Source organism: Theobroma cacao, chromosome 4 (assembly GCF_053813885.1).
Source record: "Theobroma cacao isolate CCN51 chromosome 4, ASM5381388v1, whole genome shotgun sequence".
NCBI classification, from domain to species: domain Eukaryota; kingdom Viridiplantae; phylum Streptophyta; class Magnoliopsida; order Malvales; family Malvaceae; genus Theobroma; species Theobroma cacao.
This window is the reverse complement of record NC_142642.1, coordinates 35,108,542-35,136,026: the sequence shown is the minus strand read 5'-3', so window position 1 is coordinate 35,136,026 and position 27,485 is coordinate 35,108,542. Positions and strand designations below refer to the sequence as shown.

Genomic DNA, 27,485 nt, shown 5'->3' with positions numbered 1-27,485 from the left:
TTAAGCCGACGTTTCGAATTCCTGTTTTCATCATAAAAATTTGTCTTTTATGTAAAGTATATTAATTCCTGTTTTAATATTAACGACTAGTATACGATTTTCCCCTCTCTTCGTCTAATAATAGTAAGGTTTTAGCATGGAAAAGTGGTACCATCTTGACAAGATGGACTAGTTTTCGTCCTGTATCTAAACAAATGTTTTGACATTTCTACTATTTTGCGGCTGGGTAAACAGGAGCAAACACCACCGGTCCTACCACTGTAACATTCTGTTTATAAATCAATCGACAACAAATTTGTTCCTCACTGCTCTTTTAGCTCGTACTACTTCATATCTATGACAGAAAAATACGAAGGCCAACATTTTAGAAAAGCAAAACAGAAATGAGGGATACTGTAAAGCGGAAAATGAAAATAATAGTTATAACAATGAGAATCACAATTCTCTTTCTTTTCATTTTTTTCTTTCATTGGGAGGCAGAATTATCTAAGCATTCTATCTATTCAATCGACCCACTGCTAATGGATGAAACTTTGCAAACACCAGCTGATGTGGTCAAAGGAATATCTTTGTAGCAGGCCACCCGGTTTGCGTCGGTGTGGAGATCCACTTGCAGAGTCTCCCATACCTTCTTCTTTGGGTTTAAGACATCATCAGGCTCACCTGTGAATCCGGGAAAGGTAACTCGCTCTCCAACCGTGGCGGACTTTGGTGGTTCGACCAATTCAACCTGGAAAGCGCACCAAAAAAACAGCATAAACATGGAAGCCATTTTAGAACAATCAACTTTATCACAACTATTGAAAGTTGATCGAATGAAAATGATGTCAACATTTTGCCATTTTGTTCAAAGAAAAGTTCCTGAGTACAAAGCCTACAGTGGTATCTTTTGCAACTGCTAAATCACCTGATGGCTTTACTCAACAGCACAACATTCTACATCAAGCAGCTAATGACGGTATTATCGGAAGAGAGAGCTTATACCATGCATTGATTGATGCCAATAATGAGCTCTATAATTATTTGCTTACCTTGGTGTGGTCACTGTCTGAAGCAGCAAGAACCATTGCATGGGATTTTACACCCCGCATGGTTGCTGGCTTCAAATTACAAAGAACACAAACCAGCCGATTCTGCCAAATGATAAATCCAGAGAAGAGATTATTAGTACAAAAATCTTGACAGTATAAATATAAAAGTTGTATATACCAAGCACCCCATCTCCTGCAGAGAATATATTCCGATAACTTGAAAAAGTTACAAGGCAGAAAACAGACACCTGCATCTCTTCCAGAGGAATATACTTAACAAGTCCACTAACAACTGTTCGAGGATGGGCTTCACCCACATCAATCTCTTCAACATACAATGAATCAGCATCAGGATGCTTCTGGGCTTTCACAATTTTGCCAACCCGAATATCAAGTCTTGTAATGGTAATTTCTGGTTCAGTAGTAGTAGGCTTTGCTTTAGAGCCAGCAGTAGATGTTGTTCGCTTTTGTTTCTTGCCTTCTGTTATAAATAACAATTTACCCTAAATAAGCACATATTTGAAATCCACACTTAATAGGCATAAACCTATCTAAAAAGAAGCAATGAAAAGCCAAGAATTGTTTGCCATAGCAAACAGAACAGCTTTTAGCTTAGATAAAAGCTCAAAATGAGCTTCTAGAGACCAAAAGCTAAAGCTCCACAAAAGAGATCCAACATGAGCACCAATAATAAGCTGATAGGTTTAATAAAAAATTAATGTACAAAACACCTTTAGTTATTTCAGTCTAACATTAATTTATTTATTTCAAGAAAATGTCCACCTAGACATTTTCTCATAAAGCAACCTTTACAAACGATAAATAAAGCTTGGAATCAAATATTAACAGCAAAAAGTTTTAACTGGGATACATTCAAGTTTTTTGGAATAAGACTTTAGAATTTGATCTATTTGAACTGGCAAGATAGGAGGGAAATCTTGGTCAGAATTTCAGAAAAAGGAAGAGAGAGAAAAAAAAGAAACTATGGTGGAAAAAATAAGAAAGAAATAGAGAGAGACAAACAGAGAAGAGAAGAAAAACTTATCAGAGCCCAAGAGAGAGACTGGAGAGTTGGGATCTTATTTTTTGTATTTTGAGTAAGAAAAAACAAACTTTATGAATTTTAGTCAGAAAATAAACACATTCCTAAAATACATTAGCTCAATTAGCCATTTATAAAAGTTAGAAGAAAAAAAAAAACTAGTGCAATTTCATAGGAGCTATAAGTCCATAAACAGATAGCTCTCACAAGAAACCATAGAATGCGTCTATGCAGACATCCTCAAACATTAGTTAAATGTAAATCATTCAGAGAAGGCACTGGAAGCATGACTTTAAACAAAGGAAACATATTTGACCTGAAATTTCTGTTTTCTTTAGTTGCTCAGCAGTCTTTGCAACATCTGCTTCTGCCCTAGCACGCCTATCAGCTTGACTTCCAGCATATTGCTCCCTCAGTTCTTCAACTCTTTCAGATTTCTGTCATTAATTAATTTTTTTAAGTATGAAAAAAGAGGAAAAGGAAGCACCAGGCTAATCCTTCAACCCCCAAACCACCAAAAAAAAAAAAATAAGAGAATGAAAAAGGAGAAGAGGAAATATAGCACAGAAAGGGTAATGGTACCAGTTCCTCGAACAATGGTTTTGGATCTCCAATTTTATGACCAGCAGGTACTATCTCCCACAGTCTTCTAGCATTATCAACATCTCCTTTCTCATCAGAGAGCGAAATTTGTTCTTGAGGCAAATTAAGCTGCTTAAACACCTTTAAGTGCACCAAAAACAATGGAACTCATAGCATGAGACATCAAGTTAACCAACTAGTATTATATGTAGCAATATTATTTCCGATAACAACAGAAGAAAACCTATGCACCAATTAGATTACCTCAACAGAAAAAGAAGGAATAAAAGGCTCCAACAAACATGCAAGAATATGCACTAGCCCCACCGCAGTTCTCATAACAATTGAACATGAAGGTCGGTCTTCTTTGTAAAGCTTCCAAAATTCGCTTTCCTGAATAGAAATTATCAACAGAACACATCACAAAAAGTGATATGAATGGCTGTCTTAGCTAGACCAAGTAACAAACCATAACAGAATCACTGAACACATAGGGAAATTAATTTCTTAAACAACTAGAAATTTTCTAAGCTTACTTGCAGATATGCATTTCCTTCACTTGAGATGCTCATCGCAGTTTTTAATCCTTGCTTTAGTTTCACCTGCACAAAATTCAAACATTTGCAAATTTAGAGAATATGAAGAAGCTAAGGGTGACAGGGTTTTAGTTACGTGTGAAAAGGCTGTCAAAGTTTAACCAGTCACCTTCTCCATGGCTTCTATATATTGCTCCACAAGATTACCAACTTTCTCACTCAATGCCTTTGTCAAGGGATGTGACTCAGCATCAGGAGTATCAGGAATAATGAAATCATATCCTTGACCTGCGGACAGCATGCGTTACTCAAATCCACTGTGCACATAGTTAATTACACGAAGCAGACAAAAAGGTTGCTTAATAAGTATCCATTTTCCAAAAGGAATTAAAAGAAAAAAAAATGGGTACAGATACTCAATTAAGCACCAAGCTTACTGACCAATTCTCAACCATGCAGACTATTTCAAAAGCAACATCTAATTATTTCAACTGCTGATAATAAGGACTTAGGGGACATTTTTTACCTACCCGTTTATCAATTATCACTTCAACTAAGGTTAAGAAGAATTATGAAGACAAATCCTGTCAACTTAAAGAAAGCACTACTGCCATAAACTAAACCTCTAGATCTTATCACACACAATACAATTATTTTCCCACCAACTAGAATATATACAAATTTTCAACTCTCATATAAGGTCAATAGCCAAAATTTTAAACACTAAAGGATTCAAGTCAACCAAATGACTAACCTGGAGGTTTTGCAATAAAACTCAAAACTCGATTAATGAAGTTGCCCAAATTACTAAGCAACTCGTTGTTCAGTTTCGCTTGCAAGTCATCCCATGTAAACAAGGTGTCAGAAACCTAGTATTTTCAAAACAATACAATCACAGAAAGCAATAAGTAGAATTGAAGACCAAATAAAACAGTCATAAATGTTGTTAAGTGAACAGGGATACCTCAGGTCTATTGGTTAACAAGTAATATCTCCAAACTTCTACAGGTATTTTTGTATCCTTTACATCATTGCCAAATACTCCTATTCCTTTACTCTTGGAGAACTTCCCTACAGAAACCAAGAAAATAAATATTAAGTACAGCAGGATGCTGAAATGTAAAATTTAGGATTTCCCTTGTCTAGCATTCACTAATCCCAACTCAAAATCAATTTATTTCCCCTCTGTATATGGCCAAAGCAATCAAATGGTTACTGACCAGATTCATAATTCAAATACTCTGTAACACTGATGCTCTTCATCAAAGTCCAGTTTTCACCAGTTCCAAGAAGAGTTGATGGGAACATCACCTGAAATACAAATATAACTGATTCAAAACTTAAAAAAATTCAATAAACAACTCCATAAGTAAAAAAAAATCAACACATTTAACTAATTTTCTTTGACTAGCTTCTACCAGAAGATTTATGGGGAGTGTGCAAAACACTAGAATTAGGTGACGAAAATTGGCATCCAAATTATATATTTTTCATGATTGAGCAATAAAAGTGGAAGACTGTAAAGTGTTGCACTAGAATCATGCTTCGAAACCAACTTTATATGTGCACTATAAATGTAATTTGGGTGTGCCCCTTATGCATAATGGAAGTCATCCATCATTTTCAAATAGAGCTCTAAAAACTTTTCATTAAGATGTAGTAATATAAAAAAGGCAAGGCAAAAGAGCAAAAAAACAAAGTGCCAAAGAAAAAATGAAACTTAAAAGAAACATCTAAATGATACTTGTTGAAGAAATGTTAAACCTCAAGTCCAGGCATGCCATGTGAAATTTCACATGGCAAGTCTGACCGAGTAGAGTCCTGAGGCAACAGCAAAAAACATCAACACAAAAATGCACCAAACATGGTCTTAATTTTTAAAAGAAGGCATCAAACATCCTACAATACCTATGTTCATTTAACAACAGAAAAACTCTTACAAGTAAAATGAATGACGGGCATAGCATGAAATAAGTAAATTGTGGCCCCTCCAACCCAGATTCCAACTTAGCAGTAAATCCTCTTGAACCACTATTATAATTGGATTTCCAAGAGGCAATTGCATGTAAAAATTTTCAACAAATAATAGCATAAAAACAAAGATGAAGCATAAATGAATGTAGCATGAATTCATCTAAGCATATCAAAAAAGAAATATATCCATTCATCAGCTAGAATGAGGACGGACCAGAAAACATAGCACCCTTGCTTTGTCATTCAAAATAGTCAAGGAAATTTTGAGCATGACACTTACGGTATGAAATGGTACATTATCTTTTCCCATGAATTGAAACAGCTCCACATTTTCAGGATTTTTCCACCATTTCTCCCAATCAGGAGTGTAGCATGAAGTAATTGAGACGTAACCAATAGGTGCATCAAACCAGACATAGAAAACCTATCACCACAAGGTTTGAATGTAGACTGAACATCAATCAGCACTAAACTTAATTTTACTAACAGAATGCACTAGAAGTACTATCCTTTATCGGATACTTTATCTTACCTTATCCTTAAAATTTTCATGTGGTACAGGAACCCCCCACTTCAAATCTCTAGTAATACACCTTGCTTTAAGTCCTTCTTTGATCCATGCCTGGGTTGTATTAATAGCATTTTGGCTCCAAGATCCAGCAACTGACATTTTGTCAATGTACTCAACTAATTTACCCTCAAGCTTAGGAAGCTCGAGAAACAAGTGCTTTGTGTCACGAACATGTGGAGTGTTTTGGCAGGCCTGTTTTTAATCAAAGTTTTCAACCTCATCAGTTAATAATTTTCTTTTCAAACTTCGTAATTAAGGAAAAAATAAAGATAAGATATAGGAATTCAAAATCAATATTTCATTCACTAGTCTCAACAAACAACAATCAAGCTCAGCCACAGGCTATATGCACCACTCTTGAAATAATATCTCTTACATATTTGAAAAGCAATACTCAATTCAAAGCCTTGGCAAAAAGATAACCAGTAAAATCCAATTGTTGATTAAAAAAATTGTCAATTTAGTTGCTCATCTAACTGTACCTTGCACCTAGGATCTTTCAGTTCAGTAGGATTCAAAAGCTTCCCACACTTTTCACATTGATCTCCACGAGCAGAATCATAATTACACCCTTCACTCGGACAGGAGCCCTCCACAAGCCGGTCAGCCAGGAATCGTTGGCATGTGTTGCAGAAAAGCTAGATGCCAAGAGGGATTCAAATCAAATGAGACACACAAAACAGATATTGCACAACAATGAATATCAGCTCCAATTGTTGAAACCTTTAATTTGCTTATCAACACCCCCCCCCCCCCCCCCCCCCCCCAAAAAAAATCAACTTTTAGACACATAGACAAAATAGATTTTTTTTAAAGTAAATAAAATTTCAATTTTATAGATAGCCAAAAGTATGGTTTTGCTTCAATGTGCATTTATCAACAAACTCCTAGACTCTGTCTGATTTTTTTTTCCTTTTTGCCACTGACTTTGTGCTTCTAGCAGGAAAAAAATACAAAAGGCGTACGAACAATATTTTCCAGAATTAAAATTTTCATTTATTCTTAACAAAATACATGATTTTACTTTTACATGACGCATTATTTAAATCAATATTACATTCTTTCCATATTTGCTTCTACTCTATACTATTAACTAGTGAAGAATACCAAAAAGCAAGTAATAAAAAAAAAAAAAAAGACAACAACCAAATGAAGTCTTTCGCGAAATATAGCTCCCCGTACCTGTTGCATTGTATTCTCCGAAAGCCAATTGTTCTCCCATAGCTTCTTGAAAATTGCTTGGCAAACTTCCGTTTGATCCGGACTCGATGTTCTTCCAAACTTATCAAAACTTATATCGAACCAATCATAAACTTCCCTATGAAGTGCATGATACCTAAAAGTTCAAATAAATTCAGAAACTTAAATAAAAAACCAGAAAAAGGTAAGGCAGATTTCCACCAGAAATTCGAGAAAAAAAATTTTAAAAAAATTACTTGTCACAAATCTCTTGAGGAGTACAATTCTCTTCCATGGCTTTAGTCTCCGTCGTCGTTCCATACTCATCGGTTCCGCAAATGTATATGGCATTATATCCTCGCAACCGGCAAAAGCGAGCGAAAACGTCGGCGCTTAAAACACCTTTAACAAACAAAAAAAACACTCAATAATTTCGAAAACGCGAAAAGGAGAAAATGAAATCTAGAAATTGAAACGATGATAACATACAGCCGATGATGTTGCCGAGATGCGGAACGTTGTTGACGTAGGGCAACGCGCTCGTGATGAGGACGTTGCGTTTCCCTGGGATTGGTAGCTTCGGAGCCGTCTGATTTTGGTCTTCCATTAGCTTGGATTGGTTTTTTCCTACCGCCGGCAAACTTGAAAAATGAGGTCTGAGCTTCTTCTTCTTCGGGTTTTGCGTTTTGCAGTTGCCAATGTTTCAGAAAGGAAAGTATGGGAGCAGATGGAGGCGCTGGGGACTGGCTTTTAACCAACGAGGGTTCATTTCGAGGGAGACTCAGTAGTCACAGGAGATTAGAATCAAGTGCTTCAGGTGCACGCATAGAAAGACTAAGAATTGACAAAGTGATTGTGAAAATAAACGTGGCGATAGGAGATTGGGTGTGTATAGGCAATTTGCTTTTTCCCCAAGATTCTTATATTGGCAATTAAGAAAATTCTTACCAAAATATATAAATAAAATTAATAATACAAAAATTGATCAAATGACATTAATTTTAATATATCCCTGAAATATAAAGCAACATTAGTAATTATTTTAGATACTAAAGTCCATATATAATATAATCAATTTTCTTTTAGTTTGTCAAAATCGACACTTCTCATGTTAATGTTTGATAACGGTAAAATAATTTGTTAAATAAACTTTTTTTTGTAAAATATTTTATTAAAAAATTTAATATTTTTAAATAAATTATCAAAAATATTTTTAGTTTATTTAGTTCATTATTAAAAAAATATTTTCTATCATGATCTATCTTCAATAATTTTTTACCATAACACTATAAAAATATTAACATTCATCAATTATGCAATACATTCAAGATATTTTTTTCAACATTAAATATTATATATAAATAATACTTAATCTTTATTATTTATTTCGTTTTCATCATATTATTATACCAATTAATTTAAATTAATAAATCATAAGTTAAAAATTAAAAAATAAAAGAATTTCATGAGTGAAAATTTTATTTTTTTATTTTATATAAAATTTTCAATTAATCTTAATAATTTAATATTATATTAAAGATTGTAGTATCTTAGTATAAACAATTATAGTGATATAATTTTTATGAAATGATTAATTAAAAATAATTAATAATATTTCCTGAAAAAAAGAATACCAAATAAGAAAAAGACAACATGACAAAACTAATTAATACAATTTTTTTTGGTTAACCTCTATAAAAATTTTAACCTTGAAAACTTATTTCGAAATGATTTTTCAATCTTATCGAACCGAACAAGTTGATTCTTTTTTTTTTTAAATATTCCTTTTATGTATTAATGCAATGGAAGAGTAATGAACAAAGAAAAAGAGTGTGAAATATAAAGGATCAATTAAATTCATCTACAGGATAATCTTTTTTTTTTTTTTTTTCATTTTCATTACACTCAAAAAGAATTCCCCCTATTAAATATATCTCTTCCAATAAATAAAAATGTATATTTCTAAATAATGCTATATTAACAGTTAAATGAGCTCGGCAAGATTCAAAGGCAAGCCACCATTTTGCGTTCAACTTAGGCGATACCAAGGAAATTGAGCATTGAAAGGTTACTCACCCGGTCACTTCCATAAAGGCATATTGGCTGATTCCTCCTTTTAAGCTTTTCACACTGCCTTGCTTTTACAGAGAATATATCGTAAGGAAAAGAATTTCCGATCGATGTATCTGATTGGGCAGCCCGAGATTGATACTTCTGGGTTTATCAAAGTCTGCGAAGGTGGCTTGTCAGTCTCTCTACGTCGTGTAAAAAGCATTTGGTTGGTTTCAACAATTAGATTCAAATGTCATCATCATGGTAAGTACTTAGCATAATATAAGAATAATATGAAGAAGTTATAGAAAGGTGGAAACAATGTAGCAGTTGGCCCTTGATGTGGTAGCTTGATGACTGTCTTTTTATTGCTAAATAGCAGCTTGATGATTTGATTCAAGAATAAGATTCAAAGAACATCATCACCTATGTTTTTATCTTTTTATTGTACAATAATAGTTGGATTCTTCCACCTTGATATTCGTATCTGCAAATAACTTCAGTAATGGTAGTTGAATTTTATCTACTTCAATTGTCTTTTTATTGCTAAATAGCAGCTTGATGATTTGATTCAAGAATAAGATTCAAAGAACATCATCACCTATGTTTTTATCTTTTTATTGTACAATAATAGTTGGATTCTTCCACCTTGATATTCGTATCTGCAAATAACTTCAGTAATGGTAGTTGAATTTTATCTACTTCAATTGTCTTTTTATTGCTAAATAGCAGCTTGATGATTTGATTCAAGAATAAGATTCAAAGAACATCATCACCTATGTTTTTATCTTTTTATTGTACAATAATAGTTGGATTCTTCCACCTTGATATTCGTATCTGCAAATAACTTCAGTAATGGTAGTTGAATTTTATCTACTTCAATTGTCTTTTTATTGCTAAATAGCAGCTTGATGATTTGATTCAAGAATAAGATTCAAAGAACATCATCACCTATGTTTTTATCTTTTTATTGTACAATAATAGTTGGATTCTTCCACCTTGATATTCGTATCTGCAAATAACTTCAGTAATGGTAGTTGAATTTTATCTACATCAGATAGAAGGTATTGGTAGTGGTCACTGTAGACCAATTGGCACATATAACCTGATAGCAGAACCATTTGAAACTTTTATCTAGCTACATCTGGCAGAAAATATGTGAGGATGCCTATGAAAGTCTATAGCATTAAAAAATAAAGGGATGTGAGAAGAAATTTCGGTGGAATAAGGAATGTAGACTACCATCTCATGTTCTATAGCAGCAGCTTTTATAGACTTGCTTTAGATAATGCTTTTAAAGCATTGGCAATCTCATCTGCTGTTGCTCCACCTTTGATACAGGTGACCAGGGGGCTATCAACAGGAACAATATCATCTCTCAGGTCAGTTGTTCTGAGCAATCCTTCAGAACCATTTGCCACGATTTCCTTTATGATCAAAGTCTTATGAGCCCCGGAGATCAATTCTTCATAATCAGTGTCTCCACTTTCACCAGCAATCACAAACATGTTTGCAACATTCAATCTCCAACGCACAAAAAGGTACCTAATTATTGAAAGCATCAGGTTAATGAAATGAAATGATCAAACCATGAACCAAAAGGGATGATAACCGAGTCTCAATACAATGAGTGAGGACAATGTAAAGGAGAATGAAAGTGAGTAGTTAAATGAACAAGAAGTCAATTTAACAAAATCTACAAAGAAAATGTTGAACATAAATTAATTTTCCCATTGCATGAAAACTTTATAAGAAGAGAGCTTCTTGCTAGCTCAGAGCATGCTATACATGCAATGAACTATCTTGATATCAACATGGACTCATTGTACATGCTTCAAATCTCCAGATTGACCTTTGATGGTTGATACAGAGTCCTTTAAAAGAAGATCTTATGAAATATGAAACCCACCTTTCCTCCACAAATAAAACAGATGACATTGATGACTGGCAAAAAACCACTTGAAAAATTCTCATAAAACAGATCCCAAGCCTTTAGTCCTGTGCTTTTGGTCATGAAACATAACAAAAAACATTCTTGATTGAAGTTGCTGAAACTCCCCTTTCAAAACCCAGGGTGACATAAAAAGCAGCTAACGTAACATTAATCAGTGGCCATTCCTCCCTTAAGGAGGAAATTACAAGCTCAAATCCCTCCTTCCCAACCATATTAAGGGGAAAAAAAGGTTAACGCACTAAACAAAAGGACCTTTAAAACATTTAAACACCATGGGTGTTTCAGTTCCTGTCTAATAATCAAAGTCCCATCTAAATAAAAGTATCAGTTTGTATAGCTGTACAGAACAGTACCTGAGTGCCTGTGCTCGAGATGCAAGGAGAGGAACGACTTGCATCCTAGTTGAGTTCCTGCAATACATTGGATGGCAACGAAGACCCCGCATCCTGAGCTTCTGCCTCAAATCGTCCACTCTCTTTGCCTGCAATAGCAAAGCCACTATTAAAACAAACAAGAAATGAAATTATTTCTTTTGTTAGCAACAGTCAAATTGATATATCTACCTTACTGGGATCCTTTACAAAGTATGCAACACAGTGGGCATTGCTTGATTTTACATCTTCCTCAATGGGACTAGGATAAAGATTAGAGTTTTCTTCTTCTTCAGGGGTCATCAACTTCCAAATTGTCTTCTTTAGACCCTCGTAGCCCCAACGATAATCAATATGAGATGCATAATCAGGATCTGGAAAAAGTTTTCCATCTTCTTCTGTGTAAGTTCCAGGGTAATACACTTCACTGCCACTGCTACAGATCAGAGCATCAAAATCGTTTACTTGAACCTTTGCTGATTTCAAGAACTCTATTGTTTCTGAGACTGGCATAGCTGTCGATATAGCAAGCCCTGTGACTCTTGCAGTTTGAATATCTAGTCGAACAGCCTGAAGTATATCTTGTACAATTTGCACAATCTTCTTCTCAGGGACCCCCTCGCTGTCATAGCAATCAAGTGCTACAACAATCAACCTACGCCGCCTCCTCAAAATTGGATACTTGCTTGCCACATTTTCAAGCTTCCCTCCTTCAGTGTCTTTTGAGTTTGTTTCCGGCTTCTTTATCTTGCTTAGGACTCGTTTCACTTGGTCTTGCAGCTCAGGGTCACCACTGGATGCAGTGACAGGATCGAGGGATCCATTTAGTGAAGATTTGTCCCCATCAACCGAGAGCCTAAGGGACATGTCTTGCACATCTTTAAGTGAGTCATTGAAGGACAATTCTTCAGCAGTGATTTCATCTCCCGGTGTATCTGTTTGCCACTGAGGATGTCTCATTCGACAAGCTGCCACCCTGGTCAAGTAAGTGCGGCAATGCTCAGGCCACGAATATAGGTGTATATTCTTCCAACCATTCTTTCTGCAGTCATGCCATAAGTTTTTCTCCGACACCAACTTAAGCAGGGCATCAGCAATTGCTTGCTGATCATGGGGATCCACAAGAAGGCCATTATTTAGTGCCTAAAATCATAACAAGCAATATCAAAAATTAGAACTATTATAACATTTCTGAAAATAAAATGATGGCAAGGGGGATGATCAGAATCTATTGTAACATTGAACAAATGGTTGCTATGAAGGTTTTATTTCCTTCTACTGAATCTTCCAGGTGAAAAGTTTATAAATGAAATCTCTGGCAAGTCTTCCAAGCAATATCTTATGATTGGGAAATAAATTCATATTTCTTACCCGCTGGATGTCAACTGGTCCACCATTTCTGGTAGCCACCATTGGAAGCCCATGTGCTGCTGCCTACATTATATCAAATAAATTGAGATCAAAATATCATTTCATTGCACTTACTAAGACAGCGTCCTGAAAATTTCTGATCGATGGAAACCAACCTCTATCAACGTAAGTCCAAAAGGCTCAACCAGTGCAGGATTTATGAAAACTCCCTGCCATATTTACATCCAGTTAGTTAATTATAAAGATAAAACCACGTCAGGCTAGCTCCAAAAATTATGAAGTCTAATGAACCTTCGTGTTTGCTGCAAGTCGATAAATATCTGGTACGTCAGACTGTTTGTGATGCTTTGGATAAGCCACCAGCCCATAGAGGTCATACTTATCAATAAGTTTCAATACTGTTATAAGCACACTAGCATTCCCACCAGACATTTCATCAATATCATCCCTGTTCCCCATTATAAGTGTCTGTACAAAAGCAATTATCATTATTCTTTCCTGCACTCCGTAAATCAATTTCTTGCAGAAACCAACTTACAAGATTAGCAAGCTCTCGTAGAGGACGACATTCCCCAAATGCTTTCACAAGAGTGGTTATGTTCTTCTTTGGATCAGGTCTGGATAAGGCCAAGATCATTGGTTTGTGGGGATTTGTAAGAAACCTCATTACCTGCCAAATGTATTAGGAAGAGTTAATAACAGCTTTGATACGATTTCCCTACAATGAACGTATAACTTAGCTAACCCCCTTACTTCTGACCATATTGCTGGAATTGCCTTCGGAGATGACCCATCAGAACCACCAATAAGTGTTGCAAGTTCTCCGTCAACCTCAGGGCCATCTTCTTGAACTACAACATTGCTGAAGTCCATGCCAGGAGGAATAACCTGCAAACAAATTTGTACTTCAAAGCTGAATGAGGAGGGCCAAACAAAATGATGCAATATTAATATCCCATTTGTCTTTTCAAACTTGTTACGACATGTTAATTCATTCTAGTTGCCCCTAATTAATTTGATCCTTAGGTTTGTTTGCATAGAGAATTGAATTGTATGTAGCAGAGTTAACAATATGAATTTTCAACACGAGGAATAATGAAGTACATGGGTATATGTTTCAGAGTGAGGAGCAACGACAAATATTTCTTTCTTATTTCTCTTCACATCTCTAACACCCATGACAAGGAAACAGTCCATTATCCAAAAAAAAAAAAAAAGACAAGGAAGCAGTAATTAGTACACTGGCTCCAAATAGGGGGAAAGAGAGAAACATCCTTACCACCATCCTTGGCATATATCGACCATGACAGTTTACCCCACGTCTAGCACGGGCTCGTAAAACTTTTTCAAGCTTGACATCAAACCCGTCATAAAGTCCCCATTGCTCTTCAATCTCCTGCTTGGTACTTGTGATAACTAGTTCTGCAGCATCAAGAGAAAGTTCTTCTGCCTCAATTCTTCTCATAATCTTGTATGTTGAATTGATGTCTTCCTTGGACTGCCGTCCCTGTTTAAGCAGCTGCTCAAGCTTGTTTCTCCCAAGAGAGTGTCCTGTTAGAACCATTGGGACATTTAAAGCACCTGAAAGAAGAGCCGCACTGTCCCCTGCATCAGCATAATGGCCATGGATAACATATGGCCACACAGGATGGCCCCCACCAATTTGCTCACCAAGAACTTTTGACATATTTAGAACATGAGCCAGAGCGCCATCTACAAATTCCTGAATATAGGGCCACAGTAATTCTTTACGAAGGTATTTATCACGCGGACCAAAAGGAATCCTTATAACGTATGCCCCACTACTCTCTCCAACATCATTACCGTCTGCATCTTCAGCACCAGCTGTTAGCATCTCTGTAGGCTCACCATAGCTCCAATCAACTTCAGGTGACGAGATTTGCCTAGTAAAAAGATCTACTCTGTACACTCCTGGCATCTTTGCAAGAGCCCTAGAAAGCTCTACCACATATTTGACCTGAGAATTATTTTATTTTTATGGAAGCAAAAAATGAATGAAATGAAGCAAAAAAATTGAGCAATAATTTGGTTGTGGTGGAATACAGCATTTACCTGTCCGCCAGTGTCAGAATCTCGGCCAAGCTCCATGTTTTCCCCACGGACTAAACCATGCAAACTGGTTACAAAGAAGAACTGTAACAGTTAATGCAGAATTCCTTCCAGCAAATAATGAGAAGTACTAAAACCAACTCTAAGGGGAAAGGATATTGGGACTAAATAATGAATTTCCACCTTGCTTAAGATTTTTGTTAAATGATTTAAATCAGGTCAACAAAAGGTTTAATTATAAAAGAATTTATGAAGTTGCTCTTTAAACAAATGCAATGCAAGTCAGGTCTCTTAAAGTATTATCATGACGATAATTGTCAGGCACAGTTATTCCATGTACATTCTATTTGCTTCAATGCATAATGAAATGAAAATATTCCAGAATTCTGAAGAGGCTTTTCTTCATTGGAATAGGGGTGAAGGTGGGTGGTTTACCTTTTTAAAATTGCAACTGTTTTCATTAGGTAAGTTTGGCTTTCTCTGTCTTCACTATATGCTGTTGGAGTATTAAATGAAATACGCACTACAAATTATTCTATTGACCGTTACATAGACAGAACTTCTGCACACAACCTATTGATGAAGCAACTAAATATAGGAAAGTTATTGACAGTTTGTTTGGCTTAAAATAATAGACAGACCTTTATCATGAGTTCAAGATTAATGCATACTAGGGAGAATGATACCTGATAAGCACAATGTAAAGTTTCTTTTCCTGTTTGTCGTCTGACCACACTTCCAAGTTGGAAAGGTTTCTCTGGAACGTTTTTCTTGGGGTCTCAGCTTGCACCAACTCGCCTAGAGCGTCTCCCTTCTCTCCTTCTGACAAGTCCTCAGACAAGTCTTCAGTGGCATCCCTCCGCCCTTGTTCCCGTTCCCATCTCCGCTTCGCCAATCGTTGCAGTTCTTCCCATTCCAACTATTTACATTATAAGAATGAGATTTCATCCTCTAAATTGTTTTGCTTTCAGTGAGCAAATGCTCATTTCAGGTTTCTTAGCATTCAATCTATGCTAGAGAACTTAAGGGGACAATTATTGTCACACTTACTACAACTTCCAATGGCCACATTAAACAGGAAGAAACACTTTTACAATTATCAATTCACAGACATAGCTATCAGCAATAGGGAATTTGTTCAAAAACAAGGTAGCCTATAGCTGTAGTGAAATGATATAAATATGTGAGCCTTAAACTGGACAATTGAGATAGAGAACCTGACTACTCCTCACATATGCATATGGACATCCAAGCACACATGCACATACACATAATCATTCATTCAGTAAACTTACCACTAATTCCAGTCCCTTTAAACTGTCACTAGTATCCTATTCACCCCCCCCCCCCCCCCCCCCCCCAAAAAAAAAAAAAAGAAGAAAAACATAGATGCATATATCAATCAATTGCTCAAACTGATTCATAAGTTTCTTCTCTCTTATGGCCACAAATTATAGAAACAGAGATACTAAATGAAGTCACCCACTTCTTGTGGGGAAGATAAAAAAGGAAGAGAATACAGACTTAACCTACTTACTAACATCCATCCAACATGCTTAAAGAAAAAAAAAGCATATATGCGCATATTTATAATTGCATAGGTTCTATATTTATATCTTCATACATAAATTAGACATATGTATCCTTATTTATACATGCACTTTTTTCTTCACAAGAACAAACAAGGTGAAATGTGCTCTGTACTGCAAATATATATGTCATAGGACACTTATTTTTAAAATTAAGAAATGGTTGCCAAAACGCCAATAGCTTTGTTAATTTTTCACATAACCCAATTCCACACATACATAGACAAGCTAAAGTTTTTTGAATATGTCGACGCATGTATACATACATAGTTATATGCATACCAATGGAAAAATAAATATTTGGGATAGAAGAAGACCTGCTTCTTTTTACGGGTGAGGTGCCAAATGCGCCAGCACATGTTCTCAAGTCTGGAGCTACGTTCCCTGGTATTCCGGGTGGCGACAACCTTGATCCATGTCCTATGTAGATCAGTTTCATCAACACCTGTCACCACCTCCTCAACAAAGTACTTTGTTGGATTGAAATGACCTGTCTCTCTCAAACTCACGGTTGCTGGCTTTTGCTCCTCGATAGCTGCTGCTCCACTGTCCAATATTGCTTCCAAGTACCCGTTTATCCACTCGTTCCCTGCCATTCTTTTCCTTCACCTTCTCCAAAAAATAAAACAAAAGAAATTTTTGTTTCTCTACAGCTATCTTGGCTCCTCTTGAGCTAAGAAAATATGGGTTTCTCTTTCTTTTTTAAGTAATCTAATATCAAAGGCGTACCAGGACAACTTAACAATACAACATGAAGGTTCTCTTATGTTTCAGGTACAAAGATAGTGTCTTTCTCTTCTTTTCTTTTTTCCCTTTTGGTTTTGGGGTTGTATCTAAAAAGAAAAGTCACACTCACACTTACAACTCTACTTACAACTCAAAAACAGAGTAAAAATGCAAAACTTTCCTCTGGTTTTGCCTTTGAAGCTGAAAAACACTACCAAAGAACATTTACAGTCCTGGAAAAGAAAGAAAAAGGGAAAGCTTAAGCGGTTTTGTCTTGGTTTCTACATTAAAATGCAGATGATGATGTTAAACATTTTTGTGCCAAAAGAAAAAGAGTTTGGGTTATGGTAGGATTGGTTTTGGTTTTGGTTTTGGAAGAGTCCCAGGAGAGAAGGAAATGGACCAACCAAGAGCAGGGGGGATGGAAGGAGAAGAGAGAGAGAGAGGGAAAAGGAAACACATGGCAGAGAATAGTGGGGATCGGGGGATGAGGACACGTGTACAAAGATTTTGCAAGGTAACGAAAGGTCTACTTCCCAGTTGTGATGCAAGGTAAGGGTGGATCTTTCATTTTTTTCACCTTTCCAAGGATTGTCCGCTTCCCAATGCGAGCTTTACGGCTCTTTTGCCTTTGCTGCTCCGAGAGGCTTGGCCTGGCTTGGCTCTTCTCTAACCTTTTTGTTTCCTTCCACAGTTGCAACCAACTTGAGTAATCTTTCCTTGTGTATACTCCACAGTATTCACATAATATACTGGTACTGCTACACACGATTTACACACACAAATGCGCATACCCACCTCTTTCCCTCTACATATAGAAACCTCGTTGTGGAGTGGGGAAGATTTGTTGGCATGAATGTGATAGCACTTTGAAAAAGAAAGTAGAATTTGGTTGACAGATGCCATCTGTTCAATAGTTGGATTTCGACGCATACATTTTTGTTTAAATCTTGGCAATCTTTACGATCAACCACCACCGCCAACACATGTTTATTACAGGGGATTGATTGTGACAAAAGATAACCTCAAATGACTTCTCCAAAGGACACCTGAAGAGACTTGATTTTTTCCATACTTATTTATCAGTCTTTTTCTTCTTTTCACCCCCCATTATTGAATTTATTGTTATAATCAAACATATATGGACCGTATGACATTTAAACCCCGTGATACTGACATCAAAGCCAAGTTTTGAAGTTTTAAAAAAATACATTAATACATATGTTTTTATCAAAGTAGGTATCTTTTCCTCTCTCGATCATATATTGTCATAATCTAATATAGTGAATAATAATTCCGATGACATTTTCTCTATTGCCACGTGGAATCAAAGGAAAAAAAATAAAATATGCATGTTGTATTTTATAATAACATAAATATAAAAAATTAACACTAATAAAAAGTTATTAAGGAGACTCGAATTTAAGATTACTTGGTGCTGTCTAATTTGAGCCCTCTTTTTGATGGATTTACAAAACTTAATTATTAGTTTAATGATATTTTGCAGCTAGATTGAGCTTACTAAATTATATATGCATTATTCGTATTAATCAATTATGAAATTTACAGTTACTTAAAATTATATTTTTTAGTTGAGCTTAAAATATTTACATCGAATATTCTCTAAATCTTCTCTTTTTTTAAAAAAAATAGGATATTCTTCAAATTTATGCATGATGCCAACATCAAAAGGCAAATGAATATTTTGAATGATTAATAAGAGTCACGTGACATGCAATGCATCTAGCCTACCACTACAAGAGATTGTCCATCACGTAAATGTAAATCATTTCTTTCTTTTTTTGTTTTGGATAACATAGTTAATCATTTCTTCAAATGAAAGCCCCCTTGTCTTGCCATTTTAGAGCAAGGGATGACAATTCATGCTATTAAAAGTTTTATTCATGTTAATTTTATATATCTTGAATTCATTTTGAAATACGAGAACCCAATAATTAATTAAAAATTATAACTTAGAGATCTTGAATTTAAATTTTAAAATAATAATAAAAAATTATTGAAAGAAAACAACTAACTTTTTATTAACGTTGTTTATTCAACATATATTATATAATTATAAGCTTATTTGGTATATAATTATCAAAAGTTTTGACTTTTTTTTTTTAAAAAAAGACAATTCAAGGTCTTGAATTTTACCCACAAAAAGTGTGTTTTTTCACTTTTTTTGGATCACAGAAAAAAATGAAAAAAAAAGATTGCAAACGAAAATCAAAGGAGCAAAGCATGTGATCGTTGGATGATATGGTTAATTCTTTTTTCTTTTTTTTTTAATTTGTTGTCATTGTATGATGCAGAAGTATGTGGCGATAGAGCCATCATCCCAGCTTTGTGGTAAGCACCCACCAATGCAATCGACCAAACTTTATCTCTCTTGTCAGCATTGCCTTAAATATTGGATGAACCCTTTTTCACACAAGAACCTTTCCAAATGTCTACAACTTTGTATTTGTCAAAACAAATTATTTTGTGTGAAGATGAGTTGGAGTTCACTGAACCCAAGGCGGTCTCAGGGCTCAGCTTCCAAACAAAAAGATATGGGATTTGCAAGTACCTGACAAGGTTTATACTTTTCTGTCATTTTTGAATCTGTTTTCATAGAAAGGGGAATTCCCTCTCCTTACTGAATTATTCAAAAGCAGCCATTCTCTTGTCTTGGGACGTCTCCTATTCACATGGTTGTCCTCAATGCTTCTGGCTTATGCCACTCTCGTTTAAACATTCTTCAAATATGCCTTTTAACAATTTCAAGATGCATGTGTTGTACCAAATCAGCCACCATCCTGCATTGTGATTAAGGTCACTTCTCTGTGAGCAGAAGTGTCCGTCACTTCTATATATAAAAGCCAGGGGAAAGGATTGATGTTCATGAGTGGCTCAATCACAGAATTAAAAGGGGTATACAGACCTTTTACCGGGCTGGCTGAGCAACCACAAAAAGCAAAAAAATGTCATCAAAAGGAAAGAAGGAATTACAGATGCTATTTCAATGAAAATTATGAGCTTTGCGGATACTCTTTGTACAATTCTCAAACTGATATGAGATTACCATAATTGCACAGTGGCAAATAAGACTCACAAAGCACAGCAGCTTTTCTACACGGATGGGTGATCATCATTACAATTCACTGCTCAGGGAACAAATAAAAATCTTCCCTTCACACTCAAATGAAACAAAACCATATCATTATACTCTCACTGCTTCTGAAGAAAATTTACAGTTGAGCCACATGTTTGTGATTACTGCTTGATCAGGCATCAATAAGAGAAGTCAAAACTGAATAAAGGCATCTCAAGTGAACCCTATCTGACACACTTTGGAAAGTTTTTCTTTCACAATCTCAGCCACCGAAAGCTAACATCTCTTCTACAGGGGATAGGTATTATGCCAGGATTCTTTTCTTTGTTTTGTAGAAGTCCAAAAATAAATAAATAAATAAAATAAGATAAAATAAAATTAGCTATATAAGGCAATGTCAATCTAAAAGCAGAAATGAATTCCCATGAATCTGCACTGACTATGATTCTAAAGTTACAACTCTGCTGGCATAACCTAAGTCCTCAGCATAACACAATAATGTGGCTGAAAAGATATAAAAGCTTTCCCTTTGTGTTTTGTGTGTGGTTGATGGCATAATTGCACAAGTGTTCTGCTAAAATTAATAACTAGCTCTTAGCAGATTATATACGTCCTAGTGATTAACCCGAGAGCTTGATGCATACATCCAAAACTGACCAAAACTAATTCGTTATCATTAGTGAACCTCATCTCACCACACAAACAAAGAAATAGCTAAGAGCCAATCTTTGGAAGGTAGGAACTACTATATCAGAAGGTCCAACTAGCATTTAAAAAGTTTATTCAGCATAATTACAAAACACTTAATAAAACATAAATTAGGTAGCATTTTTTATGATGGAAGATCAGAATCAAGTGTCAAGAACAAAAACACGGGCAAAACAGATTAATTGTACGCAGTAGATTGTATGTTCAGTGATGGAACCAGAACAATCATGGCATTATGTTTTAATTCAGAAAATCTTCTAAGCATTGGTAGAAACCCTCCCATCAAATGCTTTCTCTTTCCATTTTTGTTCACCCAGATTGCAGGCCAAAGTAATTTAAACCCTTTCTCAAGTCAGATCACAGTTATAAACAACTTCAAATACATGCATTGTATATTCACATGATAGGCATGCCATGAGTGAAACTTTTACAGAAAATCCCTTCTATATGTGCCATAATAACGAGTAGCAGCAGGCAATACTGTCAAAATTGCACATTGAAAAGAATGTCAAGCAAGGATAGTAATGATCATACAAGCTGATAAGCTCCTGATAATAAAATAATAATTGTAGAAATGATGATGCGTGAATCTGGTATGAGAGACTCACAAGTCAGTATAGTTGCACTGAAGAAACCAAAAGCTTATAAAAGCATAATCACTTCAAAAGCAGAAAATTTGGGAAGAGAAGGGTTGCAACGATTTGGGTAAAACATTGATCTTATCATTCTTAATCAGTATTCAAATAGATATCTGCAGAAGTGATCTAACAAATTAATGCATAGTTGCATCTCCCTGAAGGATAATCCCGTGGCATTGCATGCTTTAGAAAGCAAAAGCATTAAAGATTGCCCAAAGAATCCCCGTAAAGTAGTCAAAATTTGGCACAAGCTATGTGACATACAATTGTGCATGAATGTGGTAGTTACCATTCTTGAAAGAAGTAAGAATCCTTGTACAATAACGCCACACCCGAGGAGGAAAAAAGAAAGTACCTATCTTTAAAATTAATTCAACTATCATACGAAAAGAATATAGATGAAATCTGATTGCCTCTTTGACAAAAATCCGTTTACCAAAAAAGATACAAGATCCTTTTCTTCTTTATGGAGAAAGGGGAGCAGAAGATTCTAAGTGTAACTGATCGCACTGGCAAAAGAAACATAAAAAGTGAATGCCTCCAGTTTTGATTGATATCAAAGTTGCATGAAAACAATCACTACATGAAACAGTCACATTAAAGAATTTTAAGGTTTAAGTTATTTTCACTTGGCCAACGCTGTCCTCATACCTTGGTGAAGCGTCGTAGCATTCAGTGTTACAGTATCAGGCCTCAGGCCTCATTCTTTTTGAGCTCGTTTTAGCATTCAGTGTTACGATATCAGGCCTCATTCTTTTTTGGCTCATTTCCTCAATGAGCCTTAGAGCTTTATCTTTCCTCTCCCCCTACGAATACGCATCGATCAGCATTTTATAGGTGCCTAAGCCTGGTGAAAACTTTGTTAACATCAACTCAAAGACATCTTTTGCCTTGTCCATCTCACCTTGCAAACAATATCCACTAATTATTGTAGCTTATGTAATTTCATTAGACTTTACATCTTTTTGATTCATTAGCGTGAGTACTTCTTCAGCTTTCTCCGTCATTCCTTTTTAACAAATAGCATCCGACATAATGTTAAAAGTAATTTTGTCCGGACATATATCTGGACTGGCCATTCTACTTAAAAAGCTTGATGCCTCTTTCCATTGGCCTGAATGGAAGAAACCACCCAATAAAGAGTTGCAAGTGATGACATTAGGTTTTACATCTCTTTCATCCATTAGCTCGAATATTTTAATGGCCTCTTCAACTATCCTTTCTTTACGAAGCTGATCAATTAAAGAGCTGAGAGTTACTAGTTACTACATTGGGATGAAGTCCTCCATCCATCATGCTATGGAACAAGCTTGTTTGCTTTCCATTGGCCTGAAAGGCAAAATTCATGTATAAAAGAGCTATAAGTAAAAACATTAGGTTTTACACCTCTTTCACTCATTAGCTCCAACATTCTACAGGTTTCTTTCATTCTCTTTTGTTTGCAGAAAGCATCAATTAAAGAGTTGAAAGTTACTATGTCGAGATAAATTCCTTCATCCATCATTCTGTTGAACAAACTTGTTGCTTCTTTCCATTGGCTTGAAAGGCAAAATCCATGTATTAAAGAGCTGCATGAGATAGCAGGTTTTAGACCTCTTTCACTCATTAGCTTTAACATTCTACATGCTTCTTTCACTCTCTTCTGTTTGCACTTACTTCATTGGACGAATTCCTTGACCCATCATTCTGTGGAACAAGCTTGTTGCTTCTTTCCATAAGCCTGAATAACAAAATCCTCGAATTAATGAGCTGTCAATTCCCAAATGTCTAATCCCTTTACCATCTTGCTTTCCTTGCATAAAATATCTATCACGATAGTGAAAGTTACAACATTTGGAGAAATTCCATAAACAACCATTGTTTCGAAGAACTTTATGACCTGTCTTCGATCACCAGACTTGCATAGGGATATTATGAGTTACGACATTCGGCTTTATACCTCTACGAGTCATTAAATTGAATAAAGAAGTTTCTCCTTTGATGTTCCTATCCTTGCAGAGAGAGTCAATTAGAGAAGTGAAGGTGTATACATTCGAAGAAATTCCACTTTTAACCATGTGAGTCAATAATCTTTTTGTTTCATCCCACTTGCCAGTGCTACATAATCCATAAATTAATGTAGTATAAACAACAACATTTGACTAGATACTACTATCTAGCATATGTTGAAATATAATCAAGGCCTGTTCTATACTTCTCTCTTTACAAAAGCCGTCAATAATTGTCCCATAACATACTACATCAGCATTGAAACTTCCATTTCGATTCATCCCTCTTAGAATATCAAGGGCAAAACGAGTTTGTCCTGATCTGCAACGTCCGCTAATAATAATATTGCAAGTCCATTGATCACATGGATATCCATTCTCCACAACTTTCTGAAACAATTCCAAAGCCTCATTAATCTTACTGTCATTGCAAATCCCAAGGAGGGGAGCACTCATGGTATAAGCAGACTAGTCTAAAAATCATTGCCAACACAGAGAAAGCCAAGTGTTAGGATAGTCTTGAATTGTGATTTAATTAGGATTGTTTAATTCTAATTAAATTAGTATACCTTATAAATAGTCTTTAAATCTAGTTAGATTAGAATAACAATTTCTAATTCTATTAGGATAAGATTCCTAATTAAATTAGGATAAGGTTATTGTATTTGATACTATAAAAGGACCCTATGGGTTAAAGAATAATTATCACCTAGATTTAGAGAGAGTGATTTAGGTGTACGTGGGATAAGGGTTATGAGTTTGAGACTGTTCTTGTAATCTCCTGATTTTTCTCTTAGTGAATTTTTCTCTGTTGTTGTGCCCGTGGACGTAGGTCATCAAAAGACCGAACCACGTAAATTCTTGTGTTCTTGTGGGTGTGCTTGATTTCTTTCTTTCTTTATTCTATTGATTGGGTTAGATCTTGGGCAATTCTTTAGAGACAATTCCGCAATTTCCCAACAAACTGGTATCAGAGCTTCAAGGTCTTGGATCAATCTGAATCTCGCTATGGCAACTTCGTCGACCAAGTATGAGATTGAAAAGTTTAATGGAAGAAACGATTTCAGCCTGTGGCGTGTTAAGATGCGCGCATTGCTAGTGCAACAAGGACTGTTGAAGGCACTAAAGGGAAAAGAGCATCTTCCCTCGAATTTATCTGATGGTGAGAAAGATGACCTTATGAAAAAAGCACATAGTGCTATTCTCCTTGCTTTGTCTGATGAGGTGCTAAGAGAAGTCACGGATGAAGAATCTGCTGCTGCAGTGTGGTTTAAACTCGAAAGTATTTATATGACCAAGTCCCTGACGAATCGGCTTTATATGAAGCAACGATTGTATACTCTCAAGATGAGTGAAGGTACGTCCGTTAATACCCACATTGATGAATTTAATAGAGTTATTCTTGATTTAAAGAATATCGATGTTAAAATTGAGGATGAGGACCTAGCCCTAATTCTTTTATGTTCTTTGCCTCCATCGTATGAAAATTTCGTGGATACTATGCTTTACGGCCGAGACACTCTCACTTTCGAGGATGTAAGGGCATCTTTAAATTCCAAGGAATTAAAGAAGAAAGTTGGTGGTATTCGGAATGAAAATCAAGCAGAAGGTTTGGTTGTAAATAGAGGTAGAGGTAAAGAGAAAGGCTTAGACAGAAAAGGTAAATCTAGAGCAAAAGGGAAAACTTGCTGGAATTGTGGTCAGAAAGGGCATTTTCGTCAAGACTGTATCAAATTCAAGGATGATGAAAAGTTTAATAAGTCTGAGAATACTGCAAACGTGGTTGGAGATGACTTTGATACTTTTGAGGAAACTGATAATGTTCTTGCAATTACTAATTGTAACCTGATGGATACATGGATCTTGGATTCGGCTTGTTGCTTTCATATATGTCCTAGGCGTGATTGGTTTACAACTTATCAATCTGTTAATATGGGCACTGTACAATTAGGAGATGATTTCTCTCTCTCAGTTGTTGGAATTGGCACAATTAGAATCAAGATGTTTGATGGTATGGTAAGAACACTTGAGGTAAAACATGTCCCTGACATGAAAAAGAATTTAATATCCTTGAGTTTGTTAGATAAGAAGGGCTACAAATATAGTGGCCAAGATGGTGTCTTGAATGTATCTAAAGGAGCCTTAACTATCATGAAGGGCAAGTTATCCGGTGACCTTTATTGTCTAGTGGGAAACACGGTCATTGAAACTGTTTCTGTGGTCTCATCTAATGATCCTGAAGATGATGTAACACGTTTATGGAATATGAGATTTGGTCATATGAGCGAGAGAGGGATTAGAAAACTAAGTAAGCATAGTTTGCTGTGTGGTCAAAAGAGTGGAAAGCTAGATTTCTGTGAGCAACATAGAGTGAAATTTAGCACTAAAACTCATCAAACCAGGGGTACAGTAAACTACATCTATTTAGATTTGTGGGATCCTTCTCCGGTGGTATCAAAAGGTGGATCATTATACATGTGGATCTTTATTGATGATTTTTCAAGAAAGGTGTGGACGTATCTTCTAAAGGCTATGAGTGAAGTGTTAACCACCTTTTTGCATTGGAAGGTATTGATCGAGAAGCAGACTAAGAAAAGGATCGAGAGCTTTCGAACAAACAAAGGTTTGAAATTTTGCAAAGGTGAGTTTGGTCTATTCTACAAGAATGAGAAAATCGTTAGACATCGCACTGTCGACAAAACACCATATCAAAACGATATTGTAGAATTGATGAAGAAAACACTTTTGGAGAGAGCAAAATACGTGTTCTCAAATGTTGGCCTAACCAAAGTATTTTGGACAGAAGCTATCAACAAGGCTTGTTACTTGGTAAATCGGTCTCCATCAACTGCAATTGAATTTAAGACTCCCAAGGAAGTTTGGTCTGGTAAGCCTGCTGATTATTTTATATTGAGAGTATTTGGTTGTCCTGTTCATGTTCATGTGAGTGATGGTAAACTTGAGTTGAGGGCGACAGAGTGCATATTCCTAGGCTATGCATATGGGGTGAAGGGTTATTGGTTGTGGTGTACTGATTGTAAGTTCCCCAAGTTTATGGTGAGTCGGGATGTTACCTTTGACAAGTCTGCATTACTTTGTGGGATAAAGTCTAGAATTGCAAACACATCAGACCAAGAAGTTGGCAAGCAGGTGGAGCTTGAAATCAATGCTCTTGTGACAGTGCGAGATGATAGTGAAATCCAGAAAGAATTGCAAGAGGTACAAGAATTGGTATCTCAACGAAGCATTACTTGTATTGATGGTGATTTTGATTCTTATGTTTTATTTGTGGAAGTAGAGATTGAAGAGCCTTACTTTTATCATGAGAAAATTATATATGTCGAGTCTTCTAAGAAGATTGAGTCTCTACACTAGGATCAAACATGGGAGCTTGTGAAAACACCTAAAGTTACTATTGAAGTTGGCTTAGTGTGTGAAGGAGGTGCAAACATTAGTCGTAATGTGGTTGGCTTCTCCAAATCAGATTTTGCTGGTGATCTAGATAGTAGAAGATCTCAAACGGGGTATGTGTTCACTCTCTCAGGATCTGCAATCAGTTGGAAAGCAGTTCTTCAATCAACCTTTGCATTGTCTACAACTGAAGCTGAATATATGGCTGTGACCGAGGCAGTGAAGGAGGCTTTGTGGCTTAAAGGCTTGGTTAGTGATCTTGGTTTTGAACAAACACAAACAGTTGTGTTTTGTGATAGTCAAAGTGCTATACATTTGACTAAAAATCAGATGTTTCATGAGAGAACCAAACACATCCAAGTCAAGTGTAACTTCGTTCGAGAGATTATTTCTAAAGGTGAGATTGTAGTAAAGAAAATAGCTACAGATGAAAATCCGGCAGATATGCTAACTAAGTCAGTTTCTGGGATAAAGTTCAAGCATTGCTTGGACTTGATCGGTGTTCGTAGTGCTTGAGGCCCATTGGGGCAGTGGCGGTGTCGACAGAGATTGGTTCGTAAGGTGGAGCTTGGTGAATTCAAGCCTAAGGTGGAGA

At 35.8% G+C, this 27,485-nt stretch overlaps 2 protein-coding genes across 2 annotated transcripts; both read right to left on the bottom strand.

Moving 5' to 3' along the window:
* Positions 1-253: 253 nt before the first annotated feature.
* LOC18602683 (methionine-tRNA ligase, putative / methionyl-tRNA synthetase, putative / MetRS) lies at positions 254-7,538 on the bottom strand. The gene is made up of 17 exons (XM_007034224.3): positions 7,405-7,538; positions 7,173-7,317; positions 6,919-7,072; positions 6,219-6,374; positions 5,698-5,928; positions 5,446-5,589; positions 4,412-4,502; positions 4,156-4,262; positions 3,946-4,060; positions 3,361-3,479; positions 3,192-3,257; positions 2,920-3,048; positions 2,656-2,796; positions 2,390-2,510; positions 1,280-1,512; positions 1,032-1,133; positions 254-730 (listed from the first exon to the last, which is right to left on the bottom strand). Exons 1-17 carry the CDS (start codon positions 7,520-7,522, stop codon positions 500-502), a joined length of 2,403 nt encoding a protein of 800 aa, XP_007034286.1. The 5' UTR covers positions 7,523-7,538; the 3' UTR covers positions 254-499.
* Positions 7,539-9,990: 2,452 nt separating this feature from the next.
* On the bottom strand, positions 9,991-17,557 carry SPS3F (sucrose phosphate synthase 3F). The gene is made up of 12 exons (XM_018119229.2): positions 16,640-17,557; positions 15,420-15,652; positions 14,737-14,800; positions 13,943-14,641; positions 13,417-13,551; positions 13,202-13,333; positions 12,955-13,131; positions 12,819-12,872; positions 12,664-12,726; positions 11,485-12,435; positions 11,275-11,402; positions 9,991-10,512 (listed from the first exon to the last, which is right to left on the bottom strand). The coding sequence occupies exons 1-12, from the start codon at positions 16,916-16,918 to the stop codon at positions 10,236-10,238; spliced, it is 3,192 nt and encodes a 1,063-aa protein (XP_017974718.1). The 5' UTR covers positions 16,919-17,557; the 3' UTR covers positions 9,991-10,235.
* Positions 17,558-27,485: the final 9,928 nt, after the last annotated feature.

What these genes read in the sequence shown, in the direction of transcription:
- SPS3F (XM_018119229.2), bottom strand. Translation starts at nt 16,918, where the DNA reads ATGGCAGGGAACGAGTGGATAAACGGGTACTTGGAAGCAATATTGGAC. An exon ending in TTCCAGCAATATGGTCAGAA is followed by an intron (nt 13,334 to 13,416) that starts GTAAGGGGGTTA and finishes TACATTTGGCAG; the next exon opens with GTAATGAGGTTTCTTACAAA. An exon ending in TTGTAAAGGATCCCAGTAAG is followed by an intron (nt 11,403 to 11,484) that starts GTAGATATATCA and finishes TTGCTATTGCAG; the next exon opens with GCAAAGAGAGTGGACGATTT.
- LOC18602683 (XM_007034224.3), bottom strand. Translation starts at nt 7,522, where the DNA reads ATGGAAGACCAAAATCAGACGGCTCCGAAGCTACCAATCCCAGGGAAA. An exon ending in ATAATGTACCATTTCATACC is followed by an intron (nt 4,503 to 5,445) that starts GTAAGTGTCATG and finishes TTTGTATTTCAG; the next exon opens with GTGATGTTCCCATCAACTCT. An exon ending in ATATAGAAGCCATGGAGAAG is followed by an intron (nt 3,258 to 3,360) that starts GTGACTGGTTAA and finishes AATTTTGTGCAG; the next exon opens with GTGAAACTAAAGCAAGGATT.